The 19584-nt window shown below is 55.4% G+C and overlaps 10 protein-coding genes across 10 annotated transcripts; 5 read left to right on the top strand and 5 right to left on the bottom strand.

Moving 5' to 3' along the window:
• Window positions 1-126: 126 nt before the first annotated feature.
• On the bottom strand, window positions 127-2977 carry QC761_304900 (uncharacterized protein; the record flags this gene model as incomplete). The annotated part of the gene is made up of 3 exons (XM_062877635.1): window positions 127-473; window positions 557-1751; window positions 1813-2977. 2 exons carry the CDS (start codon window positions 2975-2977, stop codon window positions 586-588), a joined length of 2331 nt encoding a protein of 776 aa, XP_062733425.1. The 3' UTR covers window positions 127-473; window positions 557-585.
• A 685-nt stretch (window positions 2978-3662) lies between these two features.
• QC761_0052820 (uncharacterized protein) lies at window positions 3663-4525 on the top strand (the record flags this gene model as incomplete). The annotated part of the gene is made up of 3 exons (XM_062872495.1): window positions 3663-3705; window positions 3814-3936; window positions 4400-4525. Exons 1-3 carry the CDS (start codon window positions 3691-3693, stop codon window positions 4523-4525), a joined length of 264 nt encoding a protein of 87 aa, XP_062733426.1. The 5' UTR covers window positions 3663-3690.
• A 20-nt stretch (window positions 4526-4545) lies between these two features.
• QC761_304910 (uncharacterized protein) lies at window positions 4546-6638 on the top strand (the record flags this gene model as incomplete). The annotated part of the gene is given in 3 exon segments (XM_062877636.1): window positions 4546-4921; window positions 4975-5282; window positions 5298-6638. The coding sequence occupies 3 exon segments, from the start codon at window positions 4546-4548 to the stop codon at window positions 6636-6638; spliced, it is 2025 nt and encodes a 674-aa protein (XP_062733427.1).
• A 450-nt stretch (window positions 6639-7088) lies between these two features.
• On the bottom strand, window positions 7089-8507 carry QC761_304920 (uncharacterized protein). Its single transcript, XM_062877637.1, has 2 exons — window positions 8055-8507; window positions 7089-7997 (listed from the first exon to the last, which is right to left on the bottom strand). Exons 1-2 carry the CDS (start codon window positions 8160-8162, stop codon window positions 7152-7154), a joined length of 954 nt encoding a protein of 317 aa, XP_062733428.1. The 5' UTR covers window positions 8163-8507; the 3' UTR covers window positions 7089-7151.
• A 404-nt stretch (window positions 8508-8911) lies between these two features.
• QC761_304930 (uncharacterized protein) lies at window positions 8912-10891 on the top strand (the record flags this gene model as incomplete). Its single annotated transcript, XM_062877638.1, has 1 exon — window positions 8912-10891. One exon carries the CDS (start codon window positions 8912-8914, stop codon window positions 10889-10891), a length of 1980 nt encoding a protein of 659 aa, XP_062733429.1.
• Window positions 10892-10991: 100 nt separating this feature from the next.
• Window positions 10992-12170, bottom strand: NRK1 (ribosylnicotinamide kinase). The gene is made up of 2 exons (XM_062877639.1): window positions 11630-12170; window positions 10992-11578 (listed from the first exon to the last, which is right to left on the bottom strand). Exons 1-2 carry the CDS (start codon window positions 11882-11884, stop codon window positions 11030-11032), a joined length of 804 nt encoding a protein of 267 aa, XP_062733430.1. The 5' UTR covers window positions 11885-12170; the 3' UTR covers window positions 10992-11029.
• Window positions 11985-13371, top strand: QC761_304950 (uncharacterized protein). Its single transcript, XM_062877640.1, has 2 exons — window positions 11985-12822; window positions 12898-13371. Exons 1-2 carry the CDS (start codon window positions 12348-12350, stop codon window positions 13221-13223), a joined length of 801 nt encoding a protein of 266 aa, XP_062733431.1. The 5' UTR covers window positions 11985-12347; the 3' UTR covers window positions 13224-13371.
• Window positions 13372-13443: 72 nt separating this feature from the next.
• Window positions 13444-15246, bottom strand: utp7 (putative U3 small nucleolar RNA-associated protein 7; the record flags this gene model as incomplete). Its single annotated transcript, XM_062877641.1, has 2 exons — window positions 14477-15246; window positions 13444-14418 (listed from the first exon to the last, which is right to left on the bottom strand). Exons 1-2 carry the CDS (start codon window positions 15167-15169, stop codon window positions 13444-13446), a joined length of 1668 nt encoding a protein of 555 aa, XP_062733432.1. The 5' UTR covers window positions 15170-15246.
• Window positions 15181-18093, top strand: TSR1 (Ribosome biogenesis protein TSR1; the record flags this gene model as incomplete). The annotated part of the gene is made up of 2 exons (XM_062877642.1): window positions 15181-15624; window positions 15764-18093. Exons 1-2 carry the CDS (start codon window positions 15513-15515, stop codon window positions 18091-18093), a joined length of 2442 nt encoding a protein of 813 aa, XP_062733433.1. The 5' UTR covers window positions 15181-15512.
• Window positions 18094-18177: 84 nt separating this feature from the next.
• On the bottom strand, window positions 18178-19527 carry QC761_304980 (uncharacterized protein). The gene is made up of 2 exons (XM_062877643.1): window positions 18924-19527; window positions 18178-18865 (listed from the first exon to the last, which is right to left on the bottom strand). Exons 1-2 carry the CDS (start codon window positions 19112-19114, stop codon window positions 18229-18231), a joined length of 828 nt encoding a protein of 275 aa, XP_062733434.1. The 5' UTR covers window positions 19115-19527; the 3' UTR covers window positions 18178-18228.
• Between the last annotated feature and the right edge of the window lie 57 nt (window positions 19528-19584).

The following is a 19584-nucleotide window of genomic DNA, read 5'->3' on the forward strand; positions in this document are numbered from 1 at the left end:
GTTGACTAGATTGGTTTTGTATCTTCCGTCTTTGTGTCTTCAACTAATCGTCTTGTGATATTCGTACAAACACCCGTTGATAACAAATTCGTTTGTACCGTGCTAGGAGGCCAAGCTTATCAAGATCGGATGAGGCAGGCGAATATATGTCATATCCTGAGGTTCTATGTTGACATTTGAACTACTATAAAATCAAGACCATGGATATCCCAACAGGTCTTCCCGAAATGAGCTCAGTCATGGCTTTGTCGTGATCCCAGAAAGCTGGCAGTTGACCTTTCATTTCATGTAGACACCCTCAACCAGTTGTCTACTTTAAACTTACAAATGGACTCTTACAGTATCACTACAACGTTCATGTGTTTACACATACCTTGAGCACCTAAACAAACACATACAAGTCAATGAAGCCCTCACGACACATCAAATCACATCAACATCATCCAACACGGAACTCACCCTGAACCGCACAACTGAGATCAAGCACCACTGTCAGCAAAATAACAAATACGTGATATTAACAAAGTCCATCAGAAACAAGGAAAGGGTAAAGCACCTTTATATCCGTTGGCCACCCTTCAGAATCTATGCCAACCTCACACCCGCCTCCCTCCTCCTCTTCCCCTGATCCCTCGCCGCACTCCCCAATCCCACAATCTGCCCCGCATCCAAAATGCTCTGCTCCATCCTCCTCTTCTCCTCCGCCAGCTTCTTCAGCTTCTTATCCGTCTTCCCCTTCCCAGACCCCTTCCCATGGAACTGATGACTCAACTCCTTAAACGCCTCCTTCTGACCCAGACTCCTCCCGTCCTCATCAATATACCTCAGCTGCACGTCCGGCTTGTACCCCTCCCGATACAAGGCATCAATAACCCTGCTCTGGTGCATCTCTCTGATGCTGTTCTGCTGCTGCTGCCACATCTCTTTCTCTTTTGTCGACATCCTCTTGAACCGCTCGCTCTCACGGTCCTTCTCACGCTGGAGGCGGGTTTCTTCATCGAAAAGAGCCATGCGCCGGTTGAGCTCGGCGAGAAATCTCTGGCGCTGACGGAACTTTTCGGCTGCTTCGGCACCCTGGCCTTCTTCGAGGAGGTGACGGTCGCGGAGGAGGGAGAGGGTGGCGCCCATGCCTTGGGCGACCGTCTTTTCTTCTTCCACGCCGAGAGGGAGTTCGGCCAAGGGGGTGGTGGTGCGGCGGGTGGAGGAGGGCTCGTATTCATTGCGCGGATCGTGGGCGTCGGCCATTTCTTCATCCGAGGACTCGTCCTCCATCGCTGTCACCGCAGCGAGGCCGTTTTCTAGCTTGGGTTTGGGCGCCTTTCTGCGCTGTTCCTCTTGGTCCCTGTTTGCGCGGAGCGTGTCGACGAACTCGCTGATCTCGTCAATGACAACGGCCTTTTCTGTAGAGGGGAGAGCGTCATCGGGGTCGTTGGTTGTTTCCCTCAGCTGACGGGCAATGTCCTCTGGCCGAGTCTTTTTTCGTTTCTTGAGGGCATCTCGTCTTTGTTGAGCGAGGGAGGTTTGGAGGTCCTCGTCGTCAGCAAAGTCGTCAGTGATAACTTTGCGCTTCTTCGTGAACGTGATGGCGCCGCCGTCTATATCCATGTCGTTATCGAGGTTGGTTGTGTCCCCTGGGAATAACACGTCGTCGTCATCCTTCTTCTGCCGTGATGACTTGGACTTTTTCTTGGGCTTCTTGACTTTGATCTCCGAGGCGTCGAGGTAGTCTGACACTGGGGGAGGAGCGTCCTCTGTTGAGATTCTGTTAGTTGTGACGATCAGAAAGCTGTGGATGAAGAAGGTGGTGCCTACCAAGAGTGTCGAGATCCCCCACTTGTTGCCTTCTCTTCTGAACTGGCGCTTGAGCAAGAATGTCGGCCAAATCTGATGACGTCCCCACTGCATCCAGCGTGAAAGCCTTCTTCTTCTTTCCGTGAATCTCCTCATCGTAATGCGACAGGATCCCAATCTGACCCGTCTCGTCAATGTCGTTTGGGTCGTACACTGGCTTCTTCTTTTTCAGATCTAGCCTCTCCTGCAGCTTCTCCCGTTCCCTCAGCTCGGAGTTCTCCAGCTCATCCCCTTCCTCCTCTTCTAGCACACCCGTATCCTTCAATGTGAGGACCTGATCATCTCCATCCAGGAAGCTGGCCATGTCGTGCGCAACCTTGACACCGGCCAAGTCAGCAGCTGTATGCTCAGCCGCCTTCCTTTCCGCTGCCTCTTTCTCTGCCCGGGCCTTCTCTTCCGCCTCGATTTTCTTTTGTCGTTTCTTTTGGCTCTTCAGCCAGGACTTGGTGTCGAGCTCGTCATCGTCGTCTGCGAGGCCCTTGCCTTGCAGAACCGCATTGCGCTGAGCCAGCTCACGCGCCTTCTTGATCGCAGCAAGCTTCTCGGCGCGTTTCCGTTTCGCTTCTTCGGCTTCTTGCGCCTTTCTGTAGTTTTCGAATCCTTCTGCTTCGCGAATCTCGAGGGTGCTCGCCTTCTCGCCAGTCTCGGGGTCTGGGGATGGTTCTTTCGCTGCTTCCTGTGGCGCTGCTCCAGGCACAGGCAAGGGCTTCATGCCCATGGCCCGGCGGACCTTGTTGATCTCTTCTATCGACGCAGCGTCCATTTTTGTTGTTAATGGCACAAAATGATGATGGAGTAGATAAAATTGAGGACCAACCTTGATTGGCAAGGCAAGCCCAAGGCAAGGCGACGAGCCAAGCTGGACATGATGAGGCTGACATGCTCCAAAGTGGAGCCGGATTGATAAGATAAGGCAGACAAACAGCACGGCTGGCAAATTTGCATGCGTGCACGGACCACCTTCCACCAAAAATTTGCCAGTATTTAGGTAAAGCCAAGCTGAGATTTTCCAACTTCTCTTTTTCCTTTTTCTCTCTTCAACGGTCCTGTGCCCAGTGTTCCTCTGCTGCCCTCGGGTGGTCAGAGTCGCAGCGCTGGCGCAGTTCGGTATTACCATGAATGCCATCTTCTCCCCATGATGTCAGCTCTACCGACAGGAACCAAGATTGACCGAAGTCTGTGGCAGCTCTGTTCGCGCCGTTTCGGCGGCGCTTGAGCGGGGTGTAAACTGATTTTACGAGATGCTATATTCCAAGCCGTTCGCAGAGACCGTCGGTCTGTGATGCTGGGGGAAACCATAGCGACCTACATTTTGATATCATGTGATTCTTTGCTTTGAATTCTTGTCCGTTATCTCCGGCAGGTTTCCATGATTGGCAACACGTTCGGAGGCTGCTCCGAAGCCATTCACAAGTTTCCAAGAAAACGGACCGATCACGATGGCTTCATGTCTGCTCTGAATCCCGAAGTGTCGTTCGGCCTTTCTCGGCGTGACAAGAGCTGAGCCTGAAGTTGTTCCTTGGCGGCGATCTGTGGCTGAGGCATGTGACGATGATTTTTTTTTTAAAGTGAGGCTTCGGTGCGAGCTTCCTTTCTCGTGGGGAAGCCGGGGACCCCACAATCTGGCGTCCGGCTGCCGATGCGGGGAACGGCACTGCGACCTCACCATCCTCCAGATTCCTCTCTGGGGGAGGAGGGCGTGAAACCGCCGGACGGACCGATTCGAATCTGCGATTGCGGGGCCGACGCTACCGCAACCGTTGGGCTAGCCATGACCTGCATATCGTCTATGTTTTGAGAAGAGAGGCTGTCTCCATCAGATGCTCTCTATCAGAGAGGATGATTGCGCATCATGTAGGCTACCCCCCAGATCAAGCACATACTACACGCCTACACGGGTACAGACATACACACACCTGCATATCTACACCAGCAAGATAGAGGACAGACTTTGGATGACAGCAGGGGAGAAAAAGCACGGTGCCTGAGTTTAGTGCTCCTTCTCCTGTCTCGGGTGGCCCGATTTGGCATCCTCCCCATACCCCATACGATTCTGTACCCCAGTCCATGCTCCCCACACTGCATGTAAGTGAGATTCTTCAATCTCCATGCTTTGAAGGGCGTTCTCCGTGGTTCATGCAACTGCCCTGCTCACCACCACAAGCCGCGGCAGTCTGCCAGACCCAGTAAAACTGATCAAGATGACCAATCCCCTTTGTCCACCGCCATGGCTGCCCAAGCTAGTGACGTCTTCAGGCCCCTGGTCTCTCCGGCTAGATATCGGTGCTTTTCCAAGAAGTGTGGTCAAGTGCCTGGTATCTCGGTTAACCCTCTTTTAGAGCAGATGGCCGGCCGACCTGGGGAACAGAACACGCATGATAGCATACACAGTAGCTCAACCGCCTCTAGACGCTCCGTTGCAACGCTGTCAACTTACCTTCCCGCAAACCCGGGTCCTACCCCTGCTTCCCGGCCCTGCCTCTCTGCTCTGGCCATCGTAGCACCGAGTACGAGAAACACCGAGAAGCCATCTTGCTCACACCTTGAGGTCGGCCCTTCCCTCGCCAGCTCCACCGTGCCAACGGCTTGGACGCCCGTGGACGCCCTTGACGTTGAGGCGGTCCTTGGCTTGACCCCGGCCCGAGCACGGCAGCCTCCCGGTACCACATGTTGAAGATCCAAGTATAAGTAAACATGGCTCTCCTCGCCGTTCCCAACATCATCCAGGACCTCATCCCAGCAGCAGCCTCCGAGTCAATCAACCCTTGGACCTGGAACCTGAACCTGAACGCCTCTGGTCTCTACGAATACCTTCCCACCATGCACGCCTTGTCCAAGTTCGCCCTGCTGGGCGCCTGCGCCGTTCAGTCGGTGATGGGTCTGCCCGAACATGTCGAGAGACGTGAGGCCAACCTCCTCAAGCGCAACGTCGACGACTGGATCAACAGAGAGACCCCCATCGCCTGGGAGAAGCTCCTCTGCAACATCGGCCCCAATGGCTGTGCTGTTCGCAACCAGGGTGTTCCCGCCGGTGTCGTTGTTGCCAGCCCTTCCCGCTCCGACCCTGACTGTAAGTTTACTGGTTCTCTGATATCACTCGCACTTGCTGACAGACACCAACAGACTTCTACACCTGGACCAGAGATGCCGCCCTCGTCTACAAGGGCCTTGCTGATGCCTTCCGCCGCAACTACACCGAGGATCTCCACACCCAGCTCAAGAACTTTGTCTCCTCCCAGGCCAAACTTCAGGGTGTCGGCAACCCGGCCGGTGGTCTCAACGACGGCCAGGGTCTTGGTGAGCCCAAGTTCATGGTTGATCTCAAGGAGTTCACCGGCGAGTGGGGCCGCCCCCAGCGCGATGGTCCTCCTCTCCGTGCCATTGCCCTGATCCGCTACGCCAAGTGGCTCGTTGAGAACGGCCACAAGGCTGTTGCCAACGCCCAGGTCTGGCCCACCATCGAGAACGATCTCAAGTACTCGGCCCAATACTGGAACCAGACCGGTTTCGACCTCTGGGAGGAGGTTCCCGGCTCCTCCTTCTTCACCATCGCCAGCACCCACCGTGCCCTCGTCGAGGGTGCTCAGCTCGGCGCCGTCCTCGGCAAGCCCACCCGTGCTTACACTGCCGTCGCCCCTCAGGTTCTCTGCTTCCAGCAGTCTTTCTGGAACGCTCGCGAAGGTTTCGTTGTCTCCAACATCAACGGTGGTGAGTGGCGCCGCGGCCGTGACGCCAACTCGATCCTCGCCTCCATCCACAACTTCGACCCCTCCGCCGGCTGCGATGCCAACACTTTCCAGCCCTGCTCCGACAGGGCGCTCTCCAACCACAAGGTCGTCGTCGACTCTTTCCGCTCCATCTACAACATCAACCGCGGCATCGCCCAGAACAAGGCCGTCGCTGTTGGCCGCTACTCTGAGGATGTCTTTTACAACGGCAACCCCTGGTTCCTCGCCACCTTTGCCGCCGCCGAGCAGCTCTACGATGCTCTCCTCGTCTGGAAGGCCCAGGGCTCCATCGCCATCACCCAGACCTCGCTTCCTTTCTTCCGCGACCACGTCTCGGGCGCCACCGTCGGCACCCACACCGCCGGCTCCGCCACCTACAACCAGATCATCTCCGCCATCACCGCCTACGCCGACGGCTTCATCGAGGTCGCCTCCAAGTACGCCCACTCCAACGGTGCCTTGAACGAGCAGATCGACCGCAACACCGGCCAGCCCATCGCCGCCCCCGATCTCACCTGGTCCTACTCCGCCTTCCTCACCGCCACCGCCCGTCGCGACGGTTACATCCCCACCGGCTGGGGCGCCGGCCAGGCCACCGCCCTCCCCGCCGGACAGTGCCAAAAGTTTGAGGTTGCCGGCAACTACAACCTCCCCCCCACGCCCGTCTTCCCCTCCAACCTCACCCCCGCCGCCAACGCCCCCGTCGAGCAGATCACCGCTGTTCCCACCGGCTGCACCAACCCCGAGAAGGTCTTTGTCACGTTCAACGAGCGCGCTTCTACTTCCTGGGGCCAGGTGATCAAGGTTGTCGGCAACGTTCCCGAGCTCGGCAGCTGGGACGTCAACAAGGCTGTTCCGCTTTCCGCGTCCAAGTACACCTCTGGGGACCCGTTGTGGTCTATCACTCTGCCTATCCAGGCCGGGAGCAGTGTTCAGTACAAGTACATCCGCATCACGAACGGTGTTGCCGGTGTTAGCTGGGAGGGGGGTGACAATAGGGCTTTTAGCGTGCCGGGGCCTACTTGCGATGTTCAGAATCGGTGGGATAACTGGAGGTAAATTGCTTCGGGAGTGGTGCGATAGATTTGGATGGGATAGGAGGGATAGGAATAAAAGAGGGGGGATAAAAAAAAGGGAAAACATGCATAATCGGGGGTGGGATCGAGTCTTCTTCTTGTTGTCATCATACATCTATTGAATATCTCTTGTTGTTTTTTTCTTTTTTTTGGGGGGGGTTGGGGTTTGGTTGGGAATCCTTTTAGGGGGTCGGAGGAGGAGGGGATTGTATATATATTGCAGAGTTTTGCATACACAAATTGCATTTTTTTTACATCTTATGAAAAGCCTTGATTTGACATGCGTCCCGTCGAACAGGTGAAGAACCGCTTTGATACCTCGCCATATTTTTCAACAACAACAACAACAACAACAACAACAACAACATGTATAGCCACTTACACATATGGTCAGGCAAATCTGCATGTAGTTCTTTGGCTGAGACTCCAATCTCTTTTCCATTGATTCTTTCACGAACATGGTCTTTTGTACACAGTTTCTTTCCCCAACCACCCCCTACCGCCTATCGCCCTCCTCAAACCTATTATTCCAAAAACCCCTGTAGTGCCTCCCTTTCCCCGCCTCGCTTATCTCTTTCACCTCTCTGGGAGTGAGTTTGAATTTCGGCAGCTTACTCAACCACCCCTTCAGTCTCTCCTCCCTTTTGCTGGTTGTCAACGCGACAATCCCCTGGTCCAACACCCACCTCAGCCCTACCTCCCCCTCCCCCACTCCGTATTTGTTTGCCAGTCGTTCATAGACTTGATCCACCGGACCGCCCGGGGCTTTAGTGATCGGCGTCAGCGGGGCGTACGCCGCCAAGGCGATATTATGCCTCCTGTGGAAATCGACAAAATCGTCTTCGTGCTGGAGGTAGGGGTGGTATTCAACCTGGTTGATCACTGGGGGGTGCTTGGCTGTTGAGAGGATTGATTCCAGGTGGTGAGGGAGGAAGTTGGAGACGCCGATTGATTTGGCGCGGCCTGAGTCTTTGATCGCTTCCATTTCTGCCCAAGCCGACTGGAGGGCTTCAGGGGAGGAGAGAGGGGAGCCGAAGAAAGGGGAGTGGATCAGGTAGAGGTCTACGTAATCGAGGGAAAGGTTGGAGAGAGAGCGGTCAAAGGCTTGTTGGATTGTTTCGCCTTGGCGGCACGAGGTTTTGGTCGTGATGAAGAGGGTTGAGCGGGGGATGCCGGAGGTTTGGATGGCGGTACCGAGTTCTTTTTCGTTGCCGTAGGCTTCTGCGCCGTCGAGGTGGGTGTACCCTGCCTTGAGGGCGGTGACGGTGGCGGCGACGACATCTTCGTTGAACTTGGACTTGTCGCCACGTTTGAAGTTTGCGGTGCCGAGGCCGTAGCCGAGCTTTTATACAGATGGTTAGGGGAGGGAAGGTGAGATGATGGGAGGGAGGGGGCTCACAAAGGGGATTTCATTGCCGTCGCTGAGCCTGAGGTTGGGGATGTGGTCGAGCTGTTTGGGGGTTGCGCCTGAGGCGTCGGGGGCGTGGGAGGCTTCGATGGAGTTCATTTTGGTGTATGACGCTATGAGGTGTATGTGAGTTGGTGAGGGTGGTCTCGGTGGTGATGATGAGGGTTTTATAAGCGCTCACTGTAGGTAGTACCAGGTTAACTCCGATGTCGTGAATGTGGCTTAAATGTCGAATTCGAATTCCCAATCGAATAAATGGCTGCAAGAGAACGGCACCAGGGTGCCATCCCGGCCTCGGTCCCGGCAAGGCGGGAGCGGGGGGCACCCCGCAGCGGCGGGAGGGGGGCACGGGAGTAGATGCGGGGCGTCATCCCATCGGCTATGGCGTCATAGGGTCTGGGGTTGGTTTGATCTGATAATGCACGCCATCTTTCATGTTTGGACCTGGCCGGTTGCCAAGAGCTGAGATATTCTCATAATCCCATATCAAATTCATCAGATTGCCACCTCAAGACAAAACTCTGCAAAAGTCCATGATTCATACATATGTTTCTCCATGGGTTCGCATTGGGTGCTTATGCCAAGACAGACCCCTGTACCACCCTCCATGACGTTCAACGACTTGCCGTTGACAGCCGCCACTCACTGTGACAGTCCCGCGATGTTAAACCATCGCTGATTGATAAGCCATTTTTTTCACGGCCTTATACAACCCTCCCCCTTTTTTTTTTTTTTTTTTTTTTTTTTTTTTGGCTTCTTTTCGCCATCACCCTCACAGCTCTGCTTAAAACAAACACTCCCCAAACCTTGTAAACCCCAACCTCAATCATTTCACCAGCGCCGCGCCTATGCGCTTCCCAGCACCAGCATCCCGCTGTCTAGCCCTCGCATCCCACCTCCGCTATCCCACCTTCAACCAGCTTCCCTTCTTGATCTCCCGCAACTTCTCAGTCCTCCCCTCAAACATGGGCTCCTCCTCCCAACCCGGGGGCCTCCCCCTCAAATCCCTCCCCAAATCCTGGACCCTCCCCTCCCTCCTCCCCCCAGACCCCTTATACCCCACCCCCCTTTCGTCTCACAACACCCCCCGCGATGAAATCACCCCCCGCCAGGTCCGCAACGGCCTCTTCACCTACGTCCGTCCAGAACACCAATCGACCTACCAACTCCTCGCCATATCCCCCGCCGCCTTCAAAACCCTAAACCTCTCCCTTTCCGAGGCCACCACGCCTGAATTCGCCGAGACGGTAGTCGGTAACAAGCTCTGGGATTTTGACGAGACGGACGAATCCAATCGAAACTACCCCTGGTCGCAAAACTATGGTGGTTTCCAGTTTGGTAGCTGGGCCGGGCAGTTGGGTGATGGACGGGTTATCAGCTTGTTCGAGACAACAAGCGAGCAGACGGGAAAGAGATACGAAGTCCAGCTGAAAGGCGCGGGCATGACGCCCTATTCCCGCTTTGCCGACGGAAAGGCGGTGTTGAGGAGTAGTATAAGGGAGTTCATCGTCTCTGAGGCTCTCCACGGCCTCGGCATTCCGACCACCCGCGCTCTGGCTTTGACGCTTTTGCCTGAGGAGAGGGTTAGACGGGAAAGGATAGAGCCAGGGGCGATCGTGGTCAGGTTTGCAGAGACCTGGATCAGGCTAGGGAATTTTGATTTGTTGAGGGCGAGGGGGGAGAGGGGCAATATGAGGGTTTTGGCTGATGTTGTTGCTCAGCATGTTTACTCTGGCTGGGAGAACCTCCCCGCCAGGTTAGAAGAGGGACAAACCGAGCCGAAGACTGGCGTGAAAAAGGAAACAGTGGAGGGACCAAAAGGGGAGGAGCAAAACCGGTATTCCCGCCTCTACCGCGCCATTGTCCGTCGCAATGCAGCTACTGTGGCCAGGTGGCAGGCGTATGGGTTTATGAACGGGGTTTTGAACACTGACAACACGAGTATCTTTGGGTTGTCGATGGATTTCGGACCGTATGCGTTTATGGATGTTTTTGACCCGAGTTATACGCCTAATCATGATGATCACATGTTGCGGTACAGCTACAGGAACCAGCCGACGATTATATGGTGGAACTTGGTGAGGTTGGGGGAGGCGTTGGGGGAGATGATGGGGATTGGGGAGAGGGTTGATGATGAGGAATACGTTGAAAAGGGAGTGGTGGGGGAGGAGATGGAGAAGGAGATGGTGGGGAGGGCGGAGAAGGTTATCGAGCAAGCGGGGGAGGAGTATAAGCAGGTGTTTTTGGGCGAGTACAAGAGGCTGATGAGTGAGAGGTTGGGGTTGAGGGGGGTGAAGGAGGATGATTTTGATGGGTTGTTCAGTCCGCTGCTTGATGCTATGGAGGCGTTGGAGCTGGATTTTAATTTGTTTTTCAGGAGGTTGTCGAGTGTCAAGGTGGCTGATCTGGAGAGTGAGGAGGGGAGGACGGAGCAGGCAAAGGTGTTTTTTTATCGGGACGGGTTGAGTGAGACGAGCAGCGACGACCTTGAAAAGGTTGCTGATTGGCTTGCGTTTTGGAAGGAGAGGGTGGTGGAGGACTGGGGTGAGGGGAAGGATGAGGAGAGGATCAGGGCGATGAAGGCGGTCAACCCTAATTTTACGCCGAGGGGGTGGATCATGGATGAGCTGATCAGACGGGTCGAGAAGGAGGGGGAGAGAGACGTGCTGAAGAGGGCTATCCACATGGCTACATATCCGTTTGAGGACTCGTGGCATGGAAAAGAGTTTGACGGGGTGGTGTATGAGGGTGACGCGGATGAGGAGAAGAGGTGGACGGGGGATGTGCCGAGGGGCGGGAGGGCGATGCAGTGTAGTTGCAGTTCTTAGGTGTGTGTGTTTGTGGGTGAAGTGTGTAGATAATAGAGGTGCGTTGATGGGTCAAACTCCGCTGGATTCAATAACCGCAACGAAAAGACTTTGAACATCACGTTGGTACATGTGCCTTTTTATCTATCATGGTCACATTTACTCACCCTCATTCTCCCCCCGCCCCCCCTCCCCTCCCAGAACGCCCTCCAGCCTATTAACCACCTCCCCCACAGCCCAAACCAACACCTCCCCAAACCCCTCCCCATCCCCATGCCCACCCCCCATAGCCAATATCCCCTCCCTCTCCAACACCTTTCTGTCTAACCTCCCCTTTTTGACATCCCCGTCCACAAACAAATACCCATGCTGCTCCACATAATTAGGCCACACAACCTCCTCCACATACCCCTCCGGATCCTTCCAGAACCCTTCGAGGGTGACATACCCATCCCTCGCCTTCCTCCTCGCCACCGCCTTCTCCTCTGACGCCAGTAAAAAAAGCTTGATGTCAATCAGCTCAAGGATAGGCTTGAACTCCTCGGCCTGTGAATACAATAAAAACCCATCCAGGATACAGATCTTGGCGTGTTTGACGAGTGAGTGGAGGGATGAGCTGGCGATGATGGCCTTGGCGAGGTTGATGTGGGACGGGGAGGCGGGGCAGGCGCCAACGGTGTTTTGATCTTCCTTTGAGTTGATGAAGGGCTAAGAAAGGGGTTAGTAAATAAGGGGGGAAGGGGAAGGGGAAGGGCGTACGGGGAATTTTCCGGTGGATTTTATGTAAGTGAGGGCGTTGGTTAGGGCAGGGAGGTCGATTGCTTCGGGGCAGTCCCAGTCTCGATGACCGGAACGAAAGGGGAGGTGGGATTCGGGCTTGTAGAAGTCGTCTTCGTGGAGGATGAAGGTGTTTGGGAGGAGGTCGCGGAGGAGGCGGGCGAGCGTTGTTTTGCCTGAGGAGGAGGGGCCGGAGAGGGAGACGAGGAGGGATTTTTGGGCTGGGGGGAGGGGCATGGTGGGTGGTGGAGAGAAGATTGCCTTGATATGTGAAGACAGATGGGCTGTTGGAAGTGAGATTGTGAGTGAGTTGGGTGAGGTCGAGGGTGAGGGTGGGTTGTGTAACGGTGATCAAATCGATGCTCACAATAGTGGCCGGTAGAAAGCAGTTTTGGGATGGCGTTTCGGGTGTGGTTTGTCCAAAAATAACAAAAACACCTATATGAGAGAAATGTCTATGAAAAAAGCGCAAAAACCTCATAAATCAGTGAAAATGACCTGTGAGAATAAGCTCACTCTCACTTACACCCTGAAGGGCCGTCAACCCGCGGCGTAACAATACCATACTACAGTAATTACCCGTACCGCCCCAATCCGAAACTTACCGCCCCGGGCATTTTCTCCCCTTGCCTGCCCGCGCGCTAGTCGCTAGCAGATCAAACAAATCCCCCGATTTCCAAATTTCCCATACCAACAACACATGAACGTCATACGGACAGCAACCATTCTACGAGTACCAACGACACGACCGCTCCCGTTTTCACCGCTCCCCCGATCCCATATTCCACCTATTTCCCCCCGACGATCCATCTCCAGTATCACCACAATCCTCGCCACCATGCCAGCAGAAGACCCAACCCTCCTCTCCTCCACAACCGTCCTAACAACCTCGATAATAACCTTCATCTCCGGCTTTTTGTTAGGTGTCTACTCCCTAACCGGCCACCTCATCCCCCCCTCCCTCCGCCACGAGCGCGAAGCCCAATGGAAAGATCCCGTGGAATCAGAAGAAAGCGACATTGACGAGGAAGACACAATCCTCGACCACGCCCCCAACTGGTCCAACGGTTTCGAGGCAGACAAAAAACAAGGATTGCGCGCCAGCACTTCTCAACCGATAACCGAGGAGTGCAAGCTTGTGCTGGTGGTGAGGACTGACTTGGGCATGACGAAGGGTGCGTCGTACTACTACTATACTACTACTATGCCTGATATAATGGGGTGGGGGTGATTGACAAAAAAAAAATTAGGGAAAATTGCTGCTCAGGCTGGCCACGCAACGCTGGCTTGCTACAAGACGTTGAGCAAAGCTGCCTCCAAAGACCCAAACGGAAAGGCGGCACAGATCCTCAAGGCGTGGGAGCGGCGCGGGCAGGCCAAGATTGCGGTTCAGGTCAAGAGTGAGGAGGAGCTTTTGTTGCTGCAGGGGACGGCGAGGAGCTTGGGGATTACGGCTGAGGTGATTGCCGATGCGGGGAGGACACAGATTGAGAGTGGGAGTTTGACTGTTCTTGGTGTTGGGCCCGCGCCAAAGAGCGAGGTGGATGGTGTTACCGGCGGGCTGAAGCTTTTGTAAGCTTAGGGTGTAAGAGATGAAAAGGGTGTATAGACAACAACGGGCAAGCAGGAGTTCCATGGTTAGTTAGATTTGGAAAGCATGGAAAAGCACTGGGCAATCTCGAATACAAAAATGGCATACAGACGGTTTCCCAGACACATGCAGCATCAACACATCTTGCTATTACTTCATAACCGGGTATCATTACCACAACCCCCCTCCCCCCCCCCCACCGTCTCTAATCCTTCCTCGCAAACCTCGCCAGACTCGGCCCCAGCTGCTCCTGCCTATCCTTAAACTTCTCATCCTTCCTCTCCTGCATCTCCTTGATGGCCTCCTCCACCTTCAGCCTCTTGTCATCAATAATGTTCTTCTTCTTCTGCTTCCTCAGATACTTCTTCAGCGCCGTGTTCTTGCCCCTAGCCCTGTTCTTCATCTCCTCCACCACATCCACCGGCGCCGCATCCAGGTCCCTGTCTGCCTTCCTCTGCTGCTCCGATCGCAAATCCAGCTTGCCGATGAAGTTGGGGTCGAGCGCAATCATCTCGGGCTTGAGCTTGTTCAGCAGAGCCTTGACCTCGCCTTCCTGCCTCTGCTTCTTCGTCTCGAAGGGGTTGACTTCCAGAGCGTCATAGTTGGGCTCGCCGGCGCCCGGGACGATCAGTGACGAGAACCCTTCCGTGTGGCCTACACCAAGAACATCCTCAAAGGGGCACCACCGGACGCGCTCGACCTTGTGGCCTTCGCCGCCCCAGGTCATGTAGGGTGACTGGACCTTTTCTTGGACGGGCTTGTTCTTGTCAAAGAGGCCGCGCCAAATGGTGGTGTGAGTGTTCCAGCCGACCGCGGTCAAGCCCGTGTCTGAGATGGCGACCGAGGTGGCTGGTGACCGGGTGAAATACGACGAGACGGACTCCTTGAAGTTGCGAACGTCCCAGATGCACATCCTGTTGTCCTGGCCTGCTGATACCATGAAGCGACCTTCGCGGTCTACGGCGACGGATCGCACGGGCCCGCGGTGGGCAAGAAGTTTCACGAGGGGTTCGCTCGAGTTTGGCGACCATAATGTGACGGTGCCGTTTTGCTGGCCGACGTGGAGGATGGCGTTGTAGGGGTTGTGGGTGAGGGAGACGGGGGTGCCTTGTCTGGTCGAGATTTCGGAGACGATTTGACCGGTCGAGGTGTCTTGGTATTTGAGGGAACCGTTGATGCCCTGGGAAAGTGTCAGCTACAAAAGTGATCAGCCCCCGAGAAAGCTGTTTTGCGCTTACCAATGTCGCCAGCAAGAAGTGGTACGGCAGAAACTCCATATGCGACACCTCGACGTGCTTCTTCAGGCAGTGAAGCTCAACACCCTGCGAGTCGTAGATGTACACATACTTCTTCTGCGCGACGGCGAAGAACTGGTTATTGTGCAAGAACCTCGCATCGCGAACCGTCTCCATTAGCTGAAGCTCACAGCCCAGCTTTCCGTCTCGCCAGTCCATCGTCGCAACATGGCCTTTCCTCCCCGCCAGGATCAAGTCTCGACCATTCCTGCTGTATTCGCAAATATATGGCCCCAACTCGTTGAGCTTCAGCTCGAACCCCTTTTGCGCCACCTCAATGGCGACATTTTTCTGAATGTCGTCCTGGCGAACCTTGTATGTTCTTTCCAGCTCCGTCTCTGGCTCGATAAAGCCAGCTGTGTTTTCCAGCAGGATCTCTGCTTCCTTGGCTTTGTATGCCGCCTCCTTGTACTTGTTCTCGAGTGTGCTGAGGTTCCGCCGTAACTTCTTGTCCCTGACGGTCTTGACGTCGATGCCGCGACCGCGACCGTAGGCCTTTTGCGCATCTCTTTGGCGGCGGGCCTTTGCAATCTCGGACTTTGATTTGAGCTCGGTTCGCGGTTTCCTGACGGCGAGCTGACCGTTGCTGGGCTGTGATACCCTCGTGAGGGGCGCGTCGACGGTGTCTACCTCCATCTTTGGCTGACTGGAATTGTGTTATAAATGAATGGGCAGAAAAGAAGAGAACTCCCGAACCTAGAGCAGCGCCGGTTGCTCAGTTGCTGTTTGGAACTTTTTTTGGCAGGGGACCCACTGAAAAGTTGGGGAAAGGTTATCTGATTGGTCGCACAATGCGACTGATAAGATATGCCCACAAGGTCGAAAAAAGATGTGCCCCGCCATCATCACCACCCCTCGTCTCACTCTGTAATACGGGCAATAATTCAGTTCCAAGTTCTACGAAAAACGACAGACGATTCAAAAGTACGACAAAGTGGCGTCTCTTCCCTTCCGATTCAAAGCCGGCAGCGACGCAAAGATGCCTGGCGCCGTGGCCACGGGCCATTCCCACCGCCCGACTACCAAGCAGCGGAACAAGGGCTTCAAATCGCGGAAGGCAACCAAGGGTCAGCTTCGGGACGCTGCCAAAGGTATGAGTCACGACGTGCTCGGGGAACCATGGGGGATTGGGGTCTAAAAGGGGCAATGAATGGGTTGCGCAGAACAGAGGACTTTGGAGAATTTAGTTTGCAACAGTCGGGCCGTTGGCTGACATTTCCGAACCAACAGGCAGAATCGAACCCGGACAGCGCAAGACGATCCACCAGCAAGCCATGTCTAAACTCGACCGAAAGAACCGTGCGAAACAGAGGCAGCAGGAGAAGGCTAGGGAACATGCCAGGGAGACTTCGGTCTTCGCCGGCAAGGACGGTGCGCCGCGCAATGTTGCCGTTATTCCCCTGTGTGTGGATGGCGACGCTGTCGCTGCCATCAAGGCCCTGAACGAGAGCGTAGAAGCCGAGGCTGAGATCAAGGAGGGATGCTTCCGGGTGCCCGTCACTAGATTCAAGCAGAAGCTGCAGTATTTCCCTGTAACCAGGGACCTTACCGCATGCTTGGACGCCGCTCGGGTAGCCGATTTCGTCGTTCTGATCCTCTCGGCCGAGCACGAGGTTGACCCCCTGGGAGAGCTCATCATTCGCAGCGTCGAAAGCCAGGGCATGTCCACCCTGTTTACCGTCATCCAGGGCCTCAACAAGATCGAAGCCGCGAAGCAGAGGTTGTCGGTCATCTCTTCCCTCAAATCATACATCACCCATTTCCACCCCGAACAGGAGAAGCTTTGCAGCCTCGACAACCGCCAGGAATGCGCCAACTTGATGCGCTCGCTGTGCAACACCACGCCGAAGGGTATCAGGTGGAGAGATGAGCGGAGTTGGATGTTGGTGGAGGATGTCAACTTTGGCGGCGAGTCCACGGTTGTCACCGGTGTGGTCAGGGGCAAGGGTCTCAAGGCGGACAGACTGGTTCAGGTTGGGGATTGGGGAACATTCCAAATCGAAAGGATCACCGCTGCACCGCTTGCGGCACGGAAACCTGAGGATATGGCTGTCGGTGGAGCGGAGGGAGACGCTTTGGACGCTCCTACCGAGGACCAGGATGAGCTTGCCGAGCTTGCACCGGAAGAGGTCAACATGGAGGACGACGATATGGATGCCGCTTCCGCCGTGCCTGAGCAGAAGAAGGGAGTTTTGCTGGACGAGCACCATTATTTCTCTGACGACGACCAAGTTATTGCGCTCCAAATGCCCAAAAAGGTGCCCAAGGGCACTTCCAAGTATCAGGCCGCCTGGTTCTTGGACGGCGGTGAGGAGTCAGAGGATGGGTCAGACCTCGAGGATTTCGAGATGGAGGATGCGCTAGAGGAGGAGCCAGCGAGACCAGAGGATGGCATCGAGGGTGCTGCTGGAGACGTTGCCATGACCGAGGGCGCGCCAACAGAATACGCCAAGTCGGTAGCGTTCGTCGAGCCCGACGAGGATGAGGACGCTATGGGGCTGGAGGCCTATCGCAAGCAGAAGCGGTCCGAGGCCGAGGACGACTTGGAGTTCCCGGATGAGATCGAGCTCCACCCCAATGTTCTCGCCCGGGAAAGACTGGCCAAGTACAGAGGTCTCAAGAGCTTGAGGACGAGTCCTTGGGTAGAAGAGGAGGATCGCGCGCACGAGCCGGAGGAGTGGAGAAGGTTACTTCAAATTCAAGACTACCAGGCGGCCCGCATCAGATCGGCTAGAGAAGCTCTGGTTGGCGGTGTTCCCCCTGGCACTCGTGTTCACGTCCACCTCAGAGGCGTGCCATCAGAGGTTCGGGCTTCTCACAACTCAGGCCGACCGCTCGCTCTTGTTTCTCTGTTGAGGCACGAGCACAAGCGGACCGCCATGAACATTCTCATCAACCTCCCTGCTGATGCCACAGCGCCCATCAAGTCAAAGGAGGAGTTGGTTGTTCAGTACGGCCCAAGGAGGTTCGTCATCAAGCCCTTGTTTTCTCAGGGCGGCGCCACTCCCAATGACGTCCACAAGTACTGCCGGTACATTCACCCCGGACAGTCGGCCGTGGCGACCTTTATGGGTCCTGTCGCGTGGGGTTCCATGCCGGCTCTTTTTTACAAGAGAATCGTTCCCGGCGAGGAGACTCCCCACGACGACGACGAGTCGGATCTGCCGCTGAAGCTGGTGGCCACGGGCACCACCATGCCCCCGTCTACCTCCCGTGTCATTGCCAAGAGGGCAATTCTCACCGGTCACCCATACCACATTCACAAGAAGATCGTTACCGTCCGGTACATGTTCTTCAACAGAGAAGACGTGGAATGGTTCAAGGCGCTGCCCATGTGGACCAGGAGAGGCCGCACCGGTTTCATCAAGGAGCCCCTCGGTACTCACGGGTACTTCAAGGCGACGTTTGACGGGCGGATCAACCCCCAGGACTCGGTCGGTGTCAGCTTGTACAAGCGGGTGTGGCCCCGTCCTGCGGAGCCGTTGAGGGGGCTGCTGCTTGACCCTGAGCAGGTGCCTGACTTGGTGGAGGATGATGCTATGGATGCGGATGCTGAGTAGGTGGTTAGATATATACCCTCCTGACAGAGGGTCTTTTCATGACGGCGTTTTTGGGGTGGGGATTAATGAAAAGATTTTTGTTCTTGTTCTTTTTCATATTTTGCCATTTCATCTTTCTGTTTACATATGCGTCGTCTACTCCAATTCCTCCAACCCTGGCGTCGGCCTTGGGCCGCCAACACTCCTCCTCTGCTCCTCGGCCCCGCTTGCCCTCCAAGCACTCAAGATCAAGTCAACAATATGCTCCACCCCGACCCCCTTCTTGACCTGCGCGAAGACCGTCGGCCCCCCCTCCCTCATCTTCCTCGCGTCCTTGTCCATGACATCCAAATCCGCGCCGACAATCTCGGCGAGATCGGTCTTGTTGACAATCAACAAGTCGCTTTGTGTGATGCCCGGGCCTCCCTTCCGCGGGATCTTGTCGCCGCCGCTGACGTCGATGACGTAGATGATGTAATCGGCGAGTTCACGGGAGTAGTTAGCGGCGAGGTTGTCGCCCCCGGACTCGATGAGGAGGAGGTCGGTGTCGAATTGGGCGTGGAGGTCCTCGAGGGCGGCGAGGTTGGCCGAGATGTCCTCGCGGACGGCGGCGTGGGGGCAGCCGCCGGTCTCGATTGCGCGGATGCGGGTGGCGGGGAGGGCTTTGTTTCGGGTGAGGAACTCTGCGTCTTCGCGGGTGAAGATGTCGTTTGTTACCGCCGCGAGGGAGTAGGAGGAACGGAGGTAGCGGGAGAGGGAGAGCATGAGGGCTGTTTTGCCTGATCCTACGGGGCTATAAAAAAGGGGTTAGTATATAGAGAGGGGGGATAAAGGGGGGAGGGGAAGCGTACCCGCCGATGCCGATTGTGAAGGCGCGGTCGGCCCAGTTGCGGCCTTCGGTGATGGGCATTTCACGGCCGTGGTAGGAGCCAGGGCCGTCGAGGATCTCGTGGGAGTGGCCGTGGTCTGCTGCGGAGAAGGAGACGGCGTGGTCGTGGGAGGCGTGGAAGTGGACGCCGTCGTGGGTGTGTTGGTGGGACATTTTGATGTTGTTGGTTTCTCACAGTTGTCACTTGGGAAAGTTGGATTGGTTGTGAAAATGAAAAAGTTTAAACTTCAATTGACTGCTCCTGCAAAAGCCGCCGTTGATATCCACCCTCTTGGACCCTCTCCCCCTTTTCCGTCTTGGCCTCTGTCTCCGATTTGAGGAGGAGGGAGGAGGGGTAGCTTCGGGATATCCATCCAAGATCCATGGTGGTGGTGGTGGTGGTGAGGGGCATAGATAAGATAACAAGCTTGTTGTGTCATCATTCATTGTGGGGGTTACCCAATCCCTCTTCTTCTTCTTCTTCTTTCCCTTAACCCTGGACATCAAGGTTCACCACCTCCCCTTTCCCTTTTAACCTCATCCATCTCTTGTCCAAAAAAGTAGCTTCCGTCAAGGACTCCGTGAAGGATTCAACATGCATTCACTTTCCTCTTGGCAAAAGGGAGTTTGCTGATCACATTTCG

Source organism: Podospora bellae-mahoneyi, chromosome 3 (assembly GCF_035222275.1).
Source record: "Podospora bellae-mahoneyi strain CBS 112042 chromosome 3, whole genome shotgun sequence".
NCBI classification, from domain to species: domain Eukaryota; kingdom Fungi; phylum Ascomycota; class Sordariomycetes; order Sordariales; family Podosporaceae; genus Podospora; species Podospora bellae-mahoneyi.

Excerpts from the sequence above, each read along its gene's own strand:
- QC761_304920 (XM_062877637.1), bottom strand. The coding sequence starts at position 8,162 with ATGAACTCCATCGAAGCCTCCCACGCCCCCGACGCCTCAGGCGCAACC. Across the intron at positions 7,998-8,054 it reads ACGGCAATGAAATCCCCTTT|CTCGGCTACGGCCTCGGCAC; the intron begins GTGAGCCCCCTC and ends TCTGTATAAAAG.
- NRK1 (XM_062877639.1), bottom strand. The coding sequence starts at position 11,884 with ATGCCCCTCCCCCCAGCCCAAAAATCCCTCCTCGTCTCCCTCTCCGGC. Across the intron at positions 11,579-11,629 it reads AATCCACCGGAAAATTCCCC|CCCTTCATCAACTCAAAGGA; the intron begins GTACGCCCTTCC and ends CCCCTTTCTTAG.
- QC761_304950 (XM_062877640.1), top strand. The coding sequence starts at position 12,348 with ATGAACGTCATACGGACAGCAACCATTCTACGAGTACCAACGACACGA. Across the intron at positions 12,823-12,897 it reads TGACTTGGGCATGACGAAGG|GGAAAATTGCTGCTCAGGCT; the intron begins GTGCGTCGTACT and ends AAAAAAAATTAG.
- QC761_304980 (XM_062877643.1), bottom strand. The coding sequence starts at position 19,114 with ATGTCCCACCAACACACCCACGACGGCGTCCACTTCCACGCCTCCCAC. Across the intron at positions 18,866-18,923 it reads TTCACAATCGGCATCGGCGG|CCCCGTAGGATCAGGCAAAA; the intron begins GTACGCTTCCCC and ends CCTTTTTTATAG.